This window comes from Stegostoma tigrinum, chromosome 2 (genome assembly GCF_030684315.1).
Source record: "Stegostoma tigrinum isolate sSteTig4 chromosome 2, sSteTig4.hap1, whole genome shotgun sequence".
In the NCBI taxonomy this organism is placed as follows: Eukaryota; Metazoa; Chordata; class Chondrichthyes; order Orectolobiformes; family Stegostomatidae; genus Stegostoma; species Stegostoma tigrinum.
Genome location: NC_081355.1, coordinates 93,953,962 through 93,974,279, shown reverse-complemented (window position 1 = coordinate 93,974,279; position 20,318 = coordinate 93,953,962). Strand labels below are relative to the sequence as shown.

At 41.8% G+C, this 20,318-nt stretch overlaps 1 protein-coding gene across 12 annotated transcripts in view; it reads left to right on the top strand.

Annotated features, from left to right (window-relative positions):
- The window catches only part of grb10b (growth factor receptor-bound protein 10b), a 173,888-nt gene that overhangs the window by 129,545 nt on the left and 24,025 nt on the right, over positions 1–20,318 (top strand). For all 12 annotated transcript variants that reach the window (XR_009447406.1, XM_048557100.2, XM_048557110.2 and 9 more), the window contains 3 exons: positions 13,715–13,789; positions 16,213–16,350; positions 17,927–18,037. Coding sequence is in view for 11 of the 12 variants with exons in the window: in XM_048557100.2 (XP_048413057.2) it covers positions 13,715–13,789; positions 16,213–16,350; positions 17,927–18,037 (324 nt within the window). In the remaining variant the exon portion in view is untranslated. The remainder of the gene's footprint in view (positions 1–13,714; positions 13,790–16,212; positions 16,351–17,926; positions 18,038–20,318) is intronic.

Sequence of the window (20,318 nt, the reverse complement as noted above, 5' to 3'; positions counted from 1 at the left end):
CAAAAATACTAAGCTTGTCAGGCAGCTTCTGTGGAGAGAAGCACCATAAAGTTTCAGGTCAGTGACTTCCCTTCATTAAAGTGTTAAAACAACAATTGTATTAAGCAATTAATAAACTATTAGAAATGATAAAATAGAAAGAATAAATAGTAGTACAAGTTCTAACCACAATTTTTTTTATTCAAGACAACCCCCTAAAATGATACAGTTCTTCTTGGTGCGTGATGTCAAAATCCCAAATAACCTTGCACAGAATAGGCTTTCCAGCACTTCAATCCATCAATTTTCTTTACCCTTCAGTAGTTGTTTGGTCCACTTTGGCTGCAGAAGCAAAACTGTTAGATGATTTGTCCTCTTTAAATTCAGTTTCTGGCAGTGTTGCCTCCATCCAAATTGCCTCAACCAGAGCTTGAGAAAACAAAAACAGTAAGGTTAATGGGGTTTTGGGATTTACAATTCAAGGGCTAACATAGAAAAGGTGGATTTGTTGTTTGAATTGTGGTTAGTCCATATTTGGAACAGTATACAGTCCATACAGCATCCCTTGAGAGGATTTGTTGAAAGGAAAGCACCACAAATTGATGAGAATGTTTCTAGGGCCAAAAGAGTTAGATTGTTATGAGAGATTACACAACACATGGAAAGAGTGTAGGTATAGATAAACTCTTTCTGCTGGTGAGTAAGTCAAGGTAAGAAGAAAATATTTAAAATCAGATGCAGGCATTCAGGAGTTCAATCAGGAAATACCCTTTCACACAAAGGGTGCTTGAATTATGGCATTTTCTTCTGCAAAGAGCAGCAGATGATACCTCACTATTTTTAAACCTTAGAATCATAACTTCATGGCATTATTTAGAAAAAAATCTATCGAGCCAAGAGAGGTGAATGCAGTTAATACATATGATCTCGTTGAGCCGTTAAATGGTGCAGTCCTTATCCTGTGTTCCTGTCAGTCGACGCACAAAAGATGTTGAATTTGGTGGTGTGGAGCTGGATGATGAAGGGTCTAGGCCCAAAACATCAGCTTCTGTGCTCCTAAGATGCTGCTTGGCCTGCTGTGTTCATCCAGCTCCACACTTTGTTATCTCGGATTCTCCAGCATCTGCAGTTCCCATTATCTTTGAATTTGGTGGTATTTTGTTCCTCAAGTTGTTTCATGTTCTATTTTAGAACTGGTGTTCCGATCCCATCCCGGGCACTACTTGCATTTTTCATAGTTGCCTGAAGGCCGTGATCAATGGTGACCAGTTTTACTAGCCAAATCTTTGATTACGTTTTAATGAATTTCATCTGAACTTGATATTTTTTATTACCTGATTTCAAATGTTTAGTACTTCTTCACTCGATATTAATTTCAGTTTGAGGTGGAGACTGCTCAGTCTATTCTGTGTATGTTTTATGCTTTCTTAAAATCTCTTGATCATTTAAGTCATGCTGTTTGAGTTTAGTTTCCTTTTCTCCTTTGAGTTGTGCATATATTTTTTAAAAATGCAAGACTTCTTCATGCTCTTATTGTTTAACCTGTAGAAAAGCAGTTGCGAACCCCTTTCACCTTGTTTTCATATTCATTCAGTTTGCCATATTACCCATAGCTTTATGCATTAAAAACAATCTCTTTTTGCATTTACTGCTGCATTATTTCATTGGTGATTTAATCACTTTTTCCTCATGTTATGTATATCTTGTAGTTAATAATATTTCTAAATATAATCCACTAACTCTGTTTTCTGATCTGACAATTGCTGTACTATTCAGTTTCTTTAGCTCGCTCTCGCAAACTTTGAATAATTGTCTGAAGAGAAAATATTTGCAGGGCTGTGGAAGAAATGTGGGGAGTGGGATTAGGTGAGTTGCTCTTGGAGGGAGCCAGTAGAGATATGATGGGCTGAATAGCTACTTTCTGTGCTGTAACCAGCCTTTGCCTGCTCAAAAATTTGTCTTTCCATTGCTGAATGTTTCTGTTGTATTCCTGTTTTTCACTTTAACCCTGAACTTCAGCTCCAATCTGTGGTGGTCATACTGCTGTTCTCTGGCTTTGCGTCTCTTGCCTCATACACAATATTTAACCCAACCTCAACCATTCTAGTAGTTTCATTGGCCAGTTTTTCAATACAGCCATCCACATTGTGTGTCTAGGATCTTATTTTCACTCATGTTGTACCATTTACTCATTTTTCAAATCTATCCCAACTACAACCTCCTATAATAACACCTATAAAACAATATAAAATATTATTAGACTTAATCAACTTCCTCCCTTAAAAAGCAGTGTAGGCAGGACAGTTGAATATTTTTAAGGTAGGGGTAGATGAACTCTTGGAGCTAAAGTTTATTTAGGGTAAGCAGGAATGAGCATATGAGGTCACAATCAGATCAGCCGTAATGGCAGAGTAGGCTAAAAGAGCTGAATTATTTTATTTGTTCATGAGATGTGGGCATTGCTGGCCAGTGTTTATTGCCCACAGGGCAGTTAAGACTTTACCACATTGGTGAATCAGGTAAGGATGACACCACCCCTTCCTTAGAGGGGAGCCAGATGGGTTTTTTCAACAATTGACAATGGTTCGACTCATTGTTAGATTCTTAATACCAGATTTCTTATTGAATTCCAATTCCACCATCTGCCATGGTGGGATTTGAACCCAGGTCCCCATAATATTACCTGGATATCTCATTTAATAATCCAGTGATAATGCTACTAGGCCACTGCTTCCTCTTATTCCATTGCCTATCTGTGCTCCTGAGTCTTTGGTTTATGTGTCTTTCCTGACGTTTCGTTGCCCATACTAGAGGCTGGTCATTGATTTCTTTTTCCCTTGCCTACTGTTGCCTGACATGAGTTAATATCTTGCTGTAATCAAGTTATCTTTCAAATGAAAAGTTTCATTCTCCTGAACAGGAATTGGAGCATATTAAAACTGAAAAAGATAAACATGGAACTGAGAAACAAAAATGAGAGTAAGGAGGGGCAATGAAAATAAAATCTTATAAGAAATCACTTTTATATTAAAATATTCTACAAATAGTTCAGAAAGAGAATTGGCACTATTTGATAGGAGGTGGGAGCATGAAAGAAGTGGATGACTTAGGAAAGGGGGAGGAAAAATTGCTGGGGATATTTAATAGCTAATTTGCTTTGGAGCTTACAGAAGAGCAGGAAAAAGGGAACAGCTACATCCTAAATTCTTTCAAAGCAAAATGACAGACATTAAAATAAAGGGAAAGTGTTACAAAGATTAGTTAGGCAAAAGGGCAGGCATTTTTCTAGAGACTTGGCAAGAAACCCAGAGGAAATGGTGGGACAAATTGCCAGAATTCTAGAAGTAAGTTTTATGGGTCCTACAGAGAACCAAAGTTTCTCAATTTCTTCAGTGATAATGGGAACTGCAGATGCTGAAGAATCCAAGATAACAAAGTGTGGAGCTGGATGAACACAGCAGGCCAAGCAGCATCTCAGGAGCACAAAAGCTGACATTTCGGGCCTAGACCCTTCATCAGAGAGGGGGGATGGGGAGAGGGACCTGGAATAAATAGGGAGAGAGGGGGAGCCGGACCAAAGATGGAGAGAAAAGAAGATAGGTAGAGAGGAGAGTATAGGTGAGGAGGTAGGGAGGGGATAGGTCAGTCCAGGGAAGACGGACAGGTCAAGGAGGCGGGGTGAGGTGGTAGGTAGGAAATGGAGGTGCGGCTTGAGGTCGGAGGAAGGGATGGGTGAGAGGAAGAACAGCTTAGGGAAGCGGAGACAGGCTGGGCTGGTTTTGGGATGCAGTGGTGGAAGGGGAGATTTTGAAGCTTGTGAAGTCCACATTGATACCATTGGGCTGCAGGGTTCCCAAGTGGAATATGAGTTGCTGTTCCTGCAGCCTTCGGGTGGCATCATTGTGGCACTGCAGGAGGCCCATGATGGACATGTCATCTGAGGAATGGGAGAGGGAGTTAAAATGGTTTGCGACTGGGAGGTGCAGTTGTTTGTTGCGAACCGAGCGGAGGTGTTCTGCAAAGCAGTCCCCAAGCCTCCTCTTGGTTTCCCCAATGTAGAGGAAGCCACACCGGGTACAATGGATACAATATACCACATTGGCAGATGTGCAGGTGAACATCTGCTTGACATGGAAGGTCATCTTGGGGCCTGGGATGCAGTTGAGGGAGGAGGTGTGGGGGCAAGTGTAGCACTTCCTGCGGTTGCAGGGGAAGGTGCTGGGTGTGGTGGTGTTGGAGGGGAGTGTGGAGCGGACAAGGGAGTCACAGAGAGATTGGTCTCTCCGGAAGGCAGACAGGGGTGGGGATGGAAGAATAGCTTGGGTGGTGGGGTCGGATTGTAGATGGTGGAAGTCTTGGAGAATGATGCATTGTATCCGGAGGTTGGTGGGGTGTTATATGAGAACGAGGGGGATCCTCTGGGGGTGTTTGTGGTGGGGGCGGGATGTGAGGGATGTGTTGCGGGAAATGCGGGAGACGCGGTCAAGGGCGTTCTCGACCACTGCGGGGGGAAAGATGCGGTCCTTGAAGAACGTGGACATCTGGGATGTGTGGAGTGGAATGCCTCATCCTGGGAGCAGATGCGGTGGAGGCGGAGGAATTGGGAATAGGGGATGGAATTTTTACAGGTGGGTGGGTGGGAGGAGGTGTGTTCTAGGTAGCTGTGGGAGTCAGTGGGCTTGAAATGGACAGCAGTTTCTAGCTGGTTACGCGAAATGGAGACTGAGAGGTCCAGAAAGGTGAGGGATGTGTTGGAGATGGCCCAGGTGAACTTGAGGTTGGGCTGGAAGGTGTTGGTGAAGTGGATGAACTGTTCGAGTGCCTCTGGGGAGCAAGAGGTGGCGCCGATACAGTCGTCAATGTAGCGGAGGAAGAGGTGGGGTTTGGGGCCTGTGTAGGTACGGAAGAGGGACTGTTCCACGTAACATAAAAAGAGGCAGGCATAGCTTGGGCACATGCGGGTACCCATGGCCACCCCCTTTGTCTGTAGGAAGTGGGAGGAATCGAAAGAGATCAATGGTATCAATGTGGACTTCACAAGCTTCAAAATCTCCCCTCCCCCCACTGCATCCCAAAACTAGCCCAGTTCTTCCCCTCCCCTCACTGCATCCCAAAACCAGCCCAGTCTGTCTCCGCTTCCCTAACCTGTTCTTCCTCTCACCCATCCCTTCCTCCCACCTCAAGCAGCACCACCATTTCCTACCTACCACCTCACCCCACCTCCTTGACCTGTCTGTCTTCCCTGGACTGACCCATCCCCTCCCTTCCTCCCCACCTATACTCTCCTCTCTACCTATCTTCTTTTCTCTCCATCTTCGGTCCGCCTCCCCCTCTCTCCCTATTTATTCCAGGTCCCTCTCCCCATCCCCCTCGCTGATGAATGGTCTAGGCCCAAAACGTCAGCTTTTGTGCTCCTGAGATGCTGCTTGGCCTGCTGTGTTCATCCAGCTCCACTCTTTGTTATTTTTGTCAATTTCTTACCCTTTTCCAAAAAGAAGAACATAGTTAATTAATTTGTTCCTGATTTTATAGTTTAACAATTGTCATGGGGAAAGTTTTGGCATGATCAACTTGAAGTAAATTATTCAACAACTTGTTGAGAAAATGATTACAAGCAGCTAGCATACATTTCAGAAAAGGATTTTGTGTTTAACAAAATGTGATGGAGTTCTTGTAGCTGGTCATTGACCTAGTCAAATGCAGAAGGTACAAATGCTTTCAGAAAATCCCTGGCACAGTGATATGTAAAAGGATGTTAGAGAAGGACTAGTTTCTCAGAATAGTTGAAAGTGCCTAACTTGCATTCTGCACAATTCTGTTCTGTAACTATTTCTATTCAGCACACACCAGTGTACTCTGCATAAGTAAATAAAGGGTTACTCGGTAATGGGATACCGGCCTCTGTGCAGTTAGTTCAGTGGCAACGAGAGGAAACAGGACATGCCTGAAGCACATTTGCTTGCTGCAGCCATGTTGGAGTTGGATAAGTATTTCTAGCATCATGCCTTTATTTGTGAAGCTTGACTCGTTTGATTCTGCTGTCAAAGTCTGGGCCCAGTGTATGGAAATGATGCAATATTCTTTCTGGACATTGGGACAGATGAAAAGCAAAGGGTAATTCCTCTGATTGCTTGTGGACCTCCAGCATTCTCACTTATAAGGGGCTTAACTTCCCCAGAGGCATTTGACACCTAAGAGTTGATGGAGCTGTTTAAGAGCGATTACGATCCCAGACCTCCCCTAAATCTGAGACACTTTCGGTTTTATTCGTCTGTTAGAGAACCAGGGGAATCCGTACTGAGATTTTTGAGGAGTTTGAGAAGACTGCAGAGGCATGTGATCTTGGGTCAATAATGAAATGAGATGCTGAGAGACCATTTGGTTTGTGGGATTAATGATGTAACCATGCAGAAATGCTTACGAACTGAAGCCCAAAGGGACTTCAAACAGGCACCACAATTGGCGCTATCATTAGATAATGCAGCAAGTGGAGCAAGGGAGCATTGGGCATCCCAATGGAAGTGGACTCCCTCACCTCTCCAACTGAGCTTGGGGAACACCACTTGAGTGTAACCAATCGCAGAGCATCACACGGCATATCCTGTGCAGAGGGACCCCAGACCAACCCACAGCAGAACCCCACGACAAAGACGAGCCTCAGCCAAGTGGTTAAAATATCCTTCAGGATTTGGTCTGACAAACCATTGTAGTTGTTGTCAGTATGTGGACTTGAGACAGCAAAGGAGTCCCACAAGGCCTGACTTCAGTAAGAAAACTTGTCGCCAGTACATAGGAGAGTGAACACCCTGGAAAGTCCCCCTAGATATGGGTTGGACCAATCAAATTGCTTAGTGATATCCAAATTAGAGCCGATTTAAAATTATCCAGTTCCTGTGGAGGTGAATACAGGTGCATTTGTGTCTGAATTGCAGAATTAGTCTTTAACAAGAATCACTCAGGATGCCAACCCTTAAGTTTGCACAACACCTTGGCCAGACTGAACACACACTGGGGAATCGTTGCAGATTAAGGATATGACTTTGGTTCCCGTCTCCTATGAAAAGCAGCTGGTGCAGTTCTCACTGATAGTGGTAAAAGGCTTGGCACTGAGCCTGTTGGGACAGAATTGATTGAAAAAGATTCACCTGGATTGGTTCAACATTTTGCAATTAGAAAATCGCTGCTTCAGTGAAGTCCTGGTGAAATCCTAGGAGCATTCCAGGAAGGGCTTGGGACTATCATGGGGCAAAAATGACTATATATGTTGATTAGGAAGCAATGCCAATATTTTACAAGGCCAGTCTGATGTCATTTGCCTTGCGGACAAAAGTAGATGCGAAAATCAGGAGGTTGGAGAGCGAAGGAGTCATCAACCCAGCGCAGTTTGCAGAATGGGTAGCACCGGTCATACTGATTGTGAAGTCTTATGGCTCAGTTCACCTTTGTAGGGATTTTAAACAAATTGTAAACCACTTCTCACAGCTGGATAAATACTGAGTCCCTCGCATAGAGGACTTGTGCGCAGAGTTGGTGGGGCTGAGATGAGGTGCTTTCCTTCACAAAGCTGGGCATGAGCCATGCCTACCTGCAATTTGGGGTATCATCAGCCTGTGATCTCTTCCAATGGACTATGGAGAACATTTTACAAGGGCAAGGGATGATATGCTAATAACAGGGATGACCAGTAAAGGATACTTGGAGAGCTTGGGCGTAGTGCTTAAATGTTTCTCCCAGGCAGGCGTATGCCTGAGAAGGGAAAAATGTGTTCTATGCATTCTAAGTGACCTATTTGGGTTACAAAGTGGACAAAATCATGTTATATCCATTGTAGGGGGTGGGGCTGGGGAAAGGTAGGTGGGATGGTGATAGGTGGATGCCGGTACATGGTGGCTGAACAAACACTTGAATCACTTGAAAGTTGTTACCTCACTACAGAGCAGGAGCAAAACATACCTGGCTCCTCAGAACAGCCAGAGAGCCTGTAGGAAGCCATAGGTCCACCCGTTCATCCAGTGTCGAGCAAACTTTAAGAATCCAAGATAGATGCTGCCTCAATATTGCTATTATCAGACAAAGAGCAGGAAACTGTCCCAAGATGCTCTGGATGCAAAAGACTGGCAACGGTCCATCCATGTCAGAGTCTAAATCTCAAGAACCAGACTTGGAGAGAAAACATTGGACAAAAAGGTACAAACCAAAGGCCAGGCCTATGTCCCCGGACTCAGTGGGGACAGAGATGTAGAATCAGAGTCAGGTTGACCTTGTTGACCAGGAGGCCATTGATTGGGTTTGTTAACCCGACCCAATCGGGAAAGCCCTGGCTGAAGAATATAACCAAAAGATGAGAATCTCAGTTCAGGTGACTGGTTCTGAGCTGGCTGGCCTCAGCCAGCGTACTGTGCACAAGTAAATAAAAGATGACTTGGTGACAGGAAACTGGCTTCTGTGCAGTTATTTCAAGAAGAGTACAGCATAGTTACTCATATCTGAAGAAGGGTCTCTCCACCCAAAACGTTAACTCTGTTTTCTCTCCACAGATGGTGCCAGACCTGTTGAGTTTCTTCAGATTTCCAGCATCTGTGATTCTTATCATTTTAACTAATATTCTGACTGGTTCAAGGAAATAGCAAGAAAGGCTTGAAACATATTGGGACTTTTTCATCAATATGGAAGAATTTGGGGAGTTAATTGAAAGAAATTATTAAAATAGAGAAAAACGTAGAGATTGTTCCCAGTTGATGGATTTTGAACAAACTACTCTGATGTACTTCAGATTAGGGATGCCCAGCCTAAGGCCCACAGTTAGCCTACCAGAGCATATTATGCATTTCATCATAGGCTCTTTCTTCCCTGCACAAGGTTTCATGTGAATTCCACTAAGCCTGGCTCAGGTGCACCCCATCATGTACCCCTTACCGTCAGCATTAGTTAAACCGAATTTATCTGCCATCCCCTCTCAATGATCATGAATTAGGGGCTGGTTCTTTTTCGCCATCTAGCTCCCCTTGTTAACCAAAAAGGCAAAATTGGTTACATTATTAAGCTTTACTGCTTGGCATTTTTAATGGTCATTTTTATTGATTACTCATTTAAATGATTTTTTTAACTCTTTGAAGTTCATGTTCACTATTGTGGCAATCCTTTTTCTTTCTTAAATTTTCTCACTGCCCTTGCTATGCTTCGAGATGTATAAGACAATAGCATATTTTTGGTGCCAGATTGCACATTCAGATCTATATCGTGTATGTAAGTTGACTGCCCTTTTTTCTCAGCAAATATTAGCATGTTTACAATTGTGTCTGGCCTTTATTACAAGCCATCTTGTCAAGAAGTAGTGCAGGAGTTAGGACTTGCCCACGTTAAGCAAATTGCACATGGCGATCAATGAAGGGAAATGGATCCCCTCAAAAAGGAATGAAATGCAAAACAGATTTCAAACTAAAAGCAATCTTATTAAATAACTAGGAAGCCCAAAAGGAATTAAGCCTTGGTGGAAAAATGATGTTAAAATGAATGGAGGAAGAAACCATTCTGAATTTCATAGGTGAGGTAAAAGTGATAACTTTGACATCAAGGCCAGATTCAAACAACTATGCCATCAAGGAGCCCTTGCAGAACTGGAATGAATGGGTGCATGAGGGTGCAAACTTTCCAGTGGTTGGAGTCAAACTTGGCAGAAACTAAGATAGTGGTGGTTGTTGGAAATCAGTCATCTCAGCTCCAGGAACAAAAACAAAGTTGCAGGGAAAGCTCAGCAGGTCTGGCAGCATCTGTGTAGGAGGAAAAAGAGTTAACATTTCAAGTCCGGTGACCATTCCTCAGAACAGATGGTGGCTGGGAAAACATCAGTTTATATGCAGAAAATAGAGAGGTGGGTGGGGTAGGGAGTAAACGATAGGATAGAGCCTAATTTACAGCATCCGCAGTTCTTTTGGTTCTTATCTCAGCTCCAGGAGATCTGCAGGGTAGTGCCCTAGGCCCATCCATCCTTGGCTACATTATCCCTTCATCATAAGGTCAGAAGTGGGGATAGTTGCCGTTGATTGCACAATATTCAGCACTATTTGCAACTCCTCAGATAATAAAGCAGTCCACGCCCATATGCAACAAGTTCTCAACAGTCTCCAGGTTTGGACTAACAAGTAGCAGTTAACATTTGCACAACACAAATGCCAGGCTGACTGTCACCAATAAGAGATCATCTAACAAGCACCCCTTGACATTCAATGGTGTTACCATCACTAAATCCCCCACTATCAACTTCTTTGGGCTTACCATTGACCAGAAGCTGAACTGGACCTGCCACATAAAGAGTGACTATAAGAACAGGTCAGAGGCTGAGAATACTGTGCAGTGTAACTGACCTCCCAACTCCTTAAAACCTGTCCATCATCTACAAGGCACAAGTCAGCAGTGTGATGGAATACTCCCCACTTGCCTGGATGGGTGCCCAACAAGACTCAAGATGCTTGCCACCTTCCGGGACAAAGCAGCCCGCTTCATTGGCACCACATCCACAAACATTCTGCTTCGCCACCACTGATCTCAAGCAGCAGTGTGTACTGTGTGTACTGTCTGTAAGATGCAAAGTAGAAATTCATCAAAAATCCTAATACCTTCCAAACCCACAAACACTTCCATCTAGAGGGACAAGAGTAGCAGATTCCTGAGAACACTAACATTTCCAAGTTCCCCTCCCAATCACTGACCATCTTGACTCGGAAATATATTGGCGTTGCTTTGCTGTGGCTGGGCCAAAATCTTGGAATTCCCTCCCCTGTGGTATTGTGGGTCAACCTACAACAGGTGGAATGCAGCCGTTCAAGACGGCAACTCATCACCACCTTCTCAAAGGCAACTAGGGACAGGCAATAAATGTTGGCCAGCTAGCAATGGCAACATTCCACGAATGAATGAATGAAAAGAAAAGGTGCCAAAGACCATATATGTCATGAGAACAGGGATGAACAATTGGTCTGTTTCCTGAGAAATGTGCAACGGAATGGATGCCAGAACATCATCAGAATGTTTGCATCGTCATAAGGAAAGCAATGTGTGTTTCTCAAGTGAAGCAGAGAAACTGTGTCAAGTAGAGATTTCACAGCAGTAACTAGTTGAAGTAGCTTCTTTGTGCAACCTAAAATATCTCATCCACCTCTACCTGTCTTGCCCCTCTATTTCGCTGTCTCTCCCCTTGTGCCTCCCTCTCTTTTACCCCCTCTCTTATGAAATCCCATGAGTTTCAACAAAGCCTTTGATGAGGTCCCACATAGACTTACCAAGAAGTGGATTATAATTGGCTCAGTTGTCGGAGACAGAGGATGATGACAAGGCTGCTTTAGTGACTTGGAAACCAGTGTCCACAGGCAGAACAAGAAGATCTGTCCTCAGTCCCATGTTATTCAGCATTTATGTAAATGACATAGATAAATATGTGGAAATGTTAGATAACTATGCAGGCGATGCAGAGATTGGTCAGGTGGTTAATAATGAGGATGACTTGGGTTGCTAGAAGATATAACGAGTTGGTCAAATGGGCAGATAAGTGCCAGATGGAATTTTTCCTTGAAAGGTATGTGGTGATGCACTTTGGAATGTGTCATTTGCCAAGGAGTAGTCAGTGAACAGCCTGACACTCGGTTCTGTGGAACAAAGTCACCTTGGAGTGATTATCCATAGATCTCTGAAGGCATAAGGCCACATTAGTAGGTTGGTGAAAAAGGCGGATGGGCTGTCTTTATCAATTGAGGGCTCCCCCTACCCCTGCCCTCCCCATTCTCTCCCTGCCCCCAATTCTCATCCCCCCCTTCACTGTCTGCCCCACCTTCCCCCTCTCCCCTCCCATCTCTTACCCCTCTCCCCTCCCATCTCTTACCCCTCTCTTTCCCAGCTCTTCCTCACCCCCTTGCCCCCAGCTCTTCCTGTCTATTTCCCTCAGTTTGTGTCCCTCTATTTCCCTTAGTCCTGCCCCTTCCAGACTCCCTCAATTTCTGTCTCTCTCTTCTCTCTATGCCCCATCAAAAAAAAATTCACTATCTACAAAGGCACATGTCAACCATACAACTAAATACCCTTTGTTTGCCTGGGTATGGCAATTCCAACAACAATTAAGCCAGTCAAGAATTTACAAGATGCATTGTGAAGTTGCCAAAGCTGCATCAGTCATACCTTTCAATCCTGCACGTTTACCACCCAGAAAAGACAGCAAACACGTGAACAACACCTCACCTGCAAGTGCTATCCAAGTTGTACTATATTCTGTGGAAAAAATGTTGCATTCCTTTATTGTCATTGGATCAAATACCAGGATTTCCTTCCTTAGCATATGTGTGATACATGCTTGCAGTGTTTCAAAAAGGTTGTTCGCCAATAAGTTGTAATTAGGGATGGGCAACAATATCTAGGCTTGCCTGCATGCTCACAAGGTAGCAATAGCATTTAGGTAGCCACAAGAAAGGTTAAGAAGGGATTAACAATGTATTAAACCACAGAGTATGATAAATGTAAATCAGATTCCAACATTAAATAGTGATGAGGATGGCAACAGCACACAGGTTTCACTCCTGAACCTGGCACCAAGAAGGTATAGCTGCTCACGTCAGAAACAGTGTGTCCAAAACAGAGGATGAGAAACAAAAGATGAAAAACAGTGTGTTTGAAATAGGGGGTCAGAACTAGAAATTGGTATTCAATAGTTAGTTGGTTATTTGAGCATTTCAGAGGCTGTCAAACCTTGTAATTGTTAGATTACTGTGTTCATGTGTTAGTATATTGAAATAGGGAGATATGTTGGGTTAAAGGATGGGTGGAGATACAGTGCAAGAGGGTCACTTCTTGTTTGTGGGATATTGGGCCTTTTGAGGCTGAAGAGACCCATCAATGGAAATGGAACAAAAATAAAGTTGCTGGAAAAGCTCAGCAGGTCTGGCGGCATCTGTGAAGGAGAAAACAGAGTTACGCTTCGGGCCTGGTGACCCTTCCTCAGAACTGTTGGTGACTGGGAAAAGCTGCAACTCCTTTGTCCGTCAAACCATCTTTCTCTCTCTTTGGGTTCTACCCTGTTGTTTACTCCCTACCCCACTCACCTCCCCATTTTCTGCATATAAACTGACGTTTTCCCAGCCACCATCAGTTCTGAGAAATGGAAGCAAAAGCTTGCATTATCTTGATGAGAAGGCCGAAGTTTAAAAACAAGGCCTTTTGATAATAACATATTTACCTTGATTTTCTATTTTAAGTTCATGGGAAAATTGAACATCGTAATACGAAAGTGTCAGAATGCAATTTTGTAACTAAAGTTCCAAACTTTTCTGGTGACAATAGTCCTATGAATAGGAAAACGGCAGAACTGTTTTGACATGCTTTTAATTTTTGAATTATCGATGCTGTTCAGTATTGTATTTAGATATGTAATTTAAGTATGAAGAATTGGATATTATTTTCCAACTCTGCTGATTGCAATGTCCTCTGCAAGATGGTCACTTGTATTAACTAACAACTTGTCTCAGGTTTAGCACTGGTTGAAAATGTCCTACTGAAATGAATATTAGTCATGAGCATCCTTGAAGACTAAATTCATTGCCTGTTAAGTTTAGAGGTAGCCACCTTTTATGAGTTAAATTTATTAAATTTTTGTTAATTAAATCTAGCCAATGATTACGTGATATAATATATATAATCTTAAATGAAACATGTCTATTAACCATTGTTTGAAAAGTGTTATTTGTTTGGGCAGAGCTTCTTTCCAGAGCAAATGGTGGTTTGCTGCCAGGGATTAAATGGAAGCAGCCCACATTCACAGATCTTGCAGGTAAGAAGATTATGTTTCAGAATGTTTTGTGCACAATAATATTTAGAGAATGCAATTGTACATGTTTTTAATTGATGATCAAGTCAAAATATAGAAATAGATTGAAAAAAATTATGGTTAATTAATAAGATGTGGAAAAAAAATGACAGCAGCTTTAGTTTTAAGAGTCTGAAGAATCTAGAAGAAGGCTAAGCTGGTTACACAATTCTAAGGCTATATGAAACAGTGAGATACAGCAGGAATTTCTGTGCAAAGACTTGATTTCCAAAAGAGCTTAAGGGAGAACTTGTGTAGATTGATTTTCAAGAATCAGAAAGAACTCGGCAGAAATTTCCAACAAGTATCCATAAGAAGTCGGAACAGAAGTAGACCATTCAGTCCATTGAGACTGCTCTGTTTTCAGTGGGATCGTGGCTGATCTGATAATCCTCAACTCTACTTTCCTGCCTCCAATATCCTTGATTCCCTTATGAACTAAAATATCTGTTTATCTCAATCTTAAATATATTTCATGACCCAGCATCATCAGATCTGTGGGGTAAAGAGTTTCACAGATCCACAACCCTCAGAGAAGGAATTCCTCATCTTTCCCTTAAATGAGTGACCTCTTATTCTGAGATGATGCCCTCTAGGTCTAGACTCTGTGATTAGGGGAAGCAACCTCTCTGCATCTACCCTCTCAAGTCCTCTAAGAAGCTCATATATTTCAATAAAGTGGCCTTTAATTCTTCGATATTCCAACCGGTGCAACTGGTCAAGGTGTCCTTGTAAGATAGTCTCTTGATATCTGATATCAGCTGAGTGAACCTTCTTTGGATTGCTTCCAGTGCCACTATATACTTCCTCAGATAAACTGTTCACACTATTCCAGCTTTGATCTGACGAGTGCCTTGTATAGTTTTAGCAATAAATTCCTACTTTTATTAAACCAAGAACTGTGAATGCTGGCGACCTGAAACAGCTGGGCTGGTCGTCCCCTCCCCCCACTGCATCTCAAAACCAGCCCAGCCTGTCTCCGCTTCCCTAACCTGTTCTTCCTCTCACCCGTCCCTTCCTCCCACCTCAAGCCGCACCTCCATTTCCTACCTACTACCTCATCCCGCCTATTTGACCTGTCCCCTCCCTACCTCCCCACCTATACTCTCCTCTCCACCTATCTTCTTTTCTCTCCATCTTCGGTCCGCCTCCCCCTCTCTCTCTATTTATTCCAGAACCCTCTCCCCATCCCCCTCGCTGATGAAGGGTCTAGGCCCGAAACGTCAGCTTTTGTGCTCCTGAGATGCTGCTTGGCCTGCTGTGTTCATCCAGCTTCACACTTTGTTATCCTCTTGGATCTTATTGTTCATAGCTTCACCCTGCAGAATCGTCAGGCTGCAGTGTTATCATATCTGTTATCATAACTGCAGAGTTATCCAGAAGGTATTCCAAAACATGGGCCTTAGTTGAAGTTACTGCTACCGATATTATCTGTAGGATGGCAGCCGCTGAACAAATGTTGAGAGTAATAGAAACACTGAGTTCGTGAGGCTGCAAGATAATACAGAGAAAGGTTCAGCTGGCCTATGTCCAATTGAATTTCAATTTCATATGATTGAATTGATCATTTCAAACTTGAAGGATCGGGAGCCAATACAGGTCAGCAAGAGCAGTAGTTATCAGTGAGATAGTTACAGGCAGGATTTTACATGAGTTGCCATTTATGAAAAGTAGAAGAGAATCCAGAAAGCATCAGATTCGTCACTCTCATTATGATAGAGACAGTATGGTTCAGATGCTCACATTGCAATCGTATTTAATGCCCAATCATAAACAGTCTAAATCTATCAGAGACAGTGGTCTTCACCCTCTTAGAGCTGTTAAATTCTGATCCTTAGTACTGCTGTCCTCAGAAGTTCCAAAACTACTGATCTCTGCTCCCAACACTATAAATTCTCTTTGCAAAAGCAAGATACTATCAATGCTGATAGTCTGAAGCAAAAGCAGAAACGCTAAGCACCATCAGTTGGTTTGACAGCATCCTTAGATAGAAAAGGAAGGCTATTATTTTTCACTGATAAATATCGTGAGACCTCTCTCCAGTGATCCCAAGTCCTGAGACACTAATATGCTTCTGGATATTGCAGGTTTCCTTAATTTAGAGCGTGTCTATGAGACTCTATTGCATTGCACTACCCACTGACTGTTCCAACGTCAGATGTTTGTGTCTCCCTTCCCAATGCATATAGGTCTTTCCTCCCTCATGTAAGAATGTGGCCCTTCAATTTCTGATTCACAGTGAACAGTGTAATCTGAGATCAGCTGGCCTGTTAAATCTTGCTGCATGCATTTACTTTACGATTCAAATATGGTTTCATAAATATTTGAATGTAATATTTTAAAATCGTCATTTTTGAAATATAATAATGTTATTAATCTTGTTACAGAACTTCCTGAATTCTAACAGTTGCCCAGAAATTCAAGGATCTTTGCATGTCAGGGAAGTGGGAAGAAAGTCCTGGAAGAAACTGTCTGTGTTTTTGCGACGGTCAGGACTTTACTTTTCTTCAAAAGGAGCTTCAAAGGTAAGTTTTACAGTTTAGAGTGTTTAAAACTGTGAAAGGCTGTCTTCATCGTGGAGATTACTTAGTAGTTTTTATTTCCACACTGAGAAAGTTAAACAAAGAATAGAAGAGCTAACACAGACTAGGCTGTAAATAGTCATCTTCTGTGATATGATATTTTGTATCATAGAATAGAATAAGGCAAAGATCAGAAATCACTGGATGATTCAAGGAATATATCGATTGCATGGTTTACTGGATTATACTAGCCAGTAAAGTATGGCTGCAGTCTTATGCCTCTGGTGATATATCTGCTGTTTTCCTCAATAGTACTGGATTATATCATATCAGTCAAAATCTTTGGAGCATGCATTTCATCGAGAGTCAAGTAATCTTGCTTTACTGACATGTGAACTCAATATCACTTTATCTCATTGCCTGTTCTGGCTTCATTTGAAGAAATCAATTTTAACAGAAGGGGAGCCATCGAAACTGGAATTAAAACAGTGTATTAAACCGTGCCTCTTGCATGACTAGCAATGTTAGTGTTTACAGTATATTTCCCACGTGTTTTCTCACTAGGAGTACTATCTGTGTGGTGACTTGCCACACATTTAGAAGCTACCAATAATACCTGCAGTCATTAAGAGAGAAAGTGCTTGATTTTATCATGCTTTATAACTTATTCAGAATGATGCAGTCTTAGTATCAACACTGTTGACACTCTAGCATTGCTACTATGTAGATGAAGGATCACCTAACAATCTGTAATCAACACATTGCTAGTTGAAAGGGAATACTGGAGAATATCTCTGCTACCTGTGCTATATGCCGATTTCCAGTCTTGCATTTGACTGTGGACTGCTTCAGTATAAGGCTGGTTGTGAATAGTTCTGGACTAAAGCTATTCATATGGCTGAATACCACCTAATCAATATTGTGGAGAGACACTGTTAAGCCAAAACATTTTTGGGCCAACCATATAAATACTATGGCAACAAGAAAAGGTCAGAGATTGGGAATTCTCTCTTACATTAACCATGTCTTGACTTCCAAAGCCTGGTTACAACTATAGGATTCAAGTCAGGAATATGATGGAATGCTATGCCTGGATTAGCACAGCTTCAGAAACACTCAGGTTCAACGCTGTTTAAGGACAAAACAACCTGTTTGATCAAAATCTCATTCATCACTGGCACACAGCAGCCATCTCGTTCATCTACAAAATGCACTGCAACAATTCACCAAGGCTTCTTTGACAGTGTGTTCCAGCATTGTGACCTCTGCCATTTAGATGGACAAGAGCCACAAATGCATGAGAAATTTGTTACTCGCAAAAACTCTTCCATGTTACATCCTGCCTTGGATAGATTTCTCATGGTGAAAGTTGTGGACTCTGCCCCTAATGGAACTGTTGTTGTTCCTCCAACACTCGGACTGCAACAATTTAAGAGGTGGCACATCACCACATTGGCCAGGTCTATAGACAATAAATGCAGGCCTTACGACATGGCCTGAATTAGTTTTTCAAAAGGTTTGTTGTGAATATGGGCAATAATTTGCAAATTCTAACTTCTTTGTCTTATCATTTACACAGGAACCAAGACATCTTCAGCTCTTAGCTGACATTGAAGACAACAATGTGTTTTCTTTGGTGGCTGGCAAAAAAGCATACAGTGCACCAACTGACTATGGCTTTTGTATAAAGGTACATTTTACTAATTGGATTATTTTTTACAAACATTATTTTGTGCTTTTTTAATTTCTAGACCAATGATCTTGGATTATTTATAAACATTTCTTTTCCTGCGGGCAGCATTGAGGTTTTCCAATTAAAAATAGATTTAATTACTTACTTGCTTTGCTGTACATTATTGCCCATGATTTTGGAATACTATCTTGAGCACTGGACTAAACTTACCACAAGTAGTCTCAACGAAATATTCAGTTCATTGTCAATGTGACATATAATATTCTGACTTTTTTTAACCTTGCTTCAGTGAGTACAACTATAGAATGAACAATTTTGTTAACATACAAAGATATGAACCAGATGCAAGAGTCATCCATTCAGCCCTTGAACCTCCTCTACCATTCAATGTGATCATGATCAGATTGTAACCTCACAGCCACATTCCCCACTGTCTTGATAACCTTTCACCCTTTAACAAGAATCTATCATCCTCAATAAATTTAAAATATTTAACAACTCAGCTTCTACCTTTTTAGCCACAAAGTTCCAAAGACTTAGAGCTCTGCGAGAAAAATGTCCCTTGATCACTATTTTAAATTGGTAACTGCTGATTTTTAAATAGTGATCCCTCATTCTGTATTCTCCTATAACATCCTCTCCATAACTACCCTATCAAGACACTCTCAGAATCTTACATGTTTCAATTAAGCTGCCCCCTGCATTTCTAAACTGTAGCTGATTTACATCTAGCCTGACCAACCTTTCCTCCTAAGTTGACCCATCCCTCATTCAAGTATTTGTTCTAATAAACCTTTATTGAATGACTTCCACCATGTTTACATCTGTCTTTAACTAAGGTAACTGATATTGTACAAGGCTGGTGTCAGATGCGGTCCTCCAAGTGCCCAATATAACTGACGCATAATCTCCCTACTTGTATACAGTTCCCCTCGTGATAAATTATAGCACTGTCTTTAATTTCCCTTATTATTTATTGGACCTGCATGCTGGCCTTTTGTGATTCCTGCCTGAGGATACCCAGACCCCCCTAGATCTCAGAACTTCAAATTCTCATGTTATTTGGATAATATGCTTTTTTAAAAAAAAATTCCTGCTAAAATGGACAATTTCACGTTTTCCCACATTATAATCCATTTGGCACACTTTTGTCTACAAGTTTAATCTATCTGTGTATTTTCATAGTCTTTCTGTGTTGTCCTCACAAATTACTTTGTCTCATCAGCAAATTTGGCAACCATACCTTGCAACCTTTCACGTAAGTCATTTATATAAATTGTAAACTGTCAGGGTCCTAACACCAATCTACGTTGCACACCACTTTACAAAGATCCTTGATTACTCTCTGCATCCTGTTAGCTAACTGCAATGTCATCTTCTACGCTATGAGCTTTTATTTTCCACAATAGCTTTGATGTGGCACCTTGTCAGACGCCATTGGGAATCTAAGCACTGTGCATCCACCAGTTTTTCTTTATTCGCAGCATGTCACTTGTTTGATCAAACATATTTTTCCATTCATAAAGCCATGTTGACTGTATTGATTGCCTTGAACTTATCCAAATGCCCAACTATAAATCTTTCAATAATAATTTATATCATTTCTCTCTGACAGATAAAAGTGAACTAGCCTGTAGTTCCCTGCTTTCTGTTGCCCTCCCCTTTTAAAATAAATGCTTACTATCTTACAATCTTGTGGGGCTATCCCTGAATTAAGGAAGTTTTGAGAAAATTAACGTCAATTCATCACTAGCTCATCAGCCATTAATTTTAAGACCCTTCAATAAAGTCCATTAGGACCTAAACACTTCTGAGCCCTCAGCTCCAACAAATTGCTCAGTACATCTTCATTGGTGATTATGATTTTCCTGAGTTCCTCCTATTTCCGGATTTGTTGCTGTTTCTGGCATTTTGCCTATTTTGTCTATAATGAGCACTGGAAAAATATCTGTTGAATTCCTCTGCCATTTTCTTATTTTCCATTTCAGTTCTATTATGTTCAATTCAATTCAAAAAGCTTATCCACACAGAACTCATTCCCATAGCTGCTGACTCCGTTCCTCTCCCCGACAGCTGCCTGAAAGTAAACAGGTCTATTTGCAAGCTTGTTATTATATTTGATCTAAGATAGCTGTCTGACCATGTGGCCACACCATCACTAATATTTCCAGTTTCCACCAGGGTACTATTGCTTGTCTCTGTCTCAGCCTTAACACATGTGCTATCATCCATACCCTTGATACCTCTGGACTTCATTAATTCAATGCACTGCTGACTA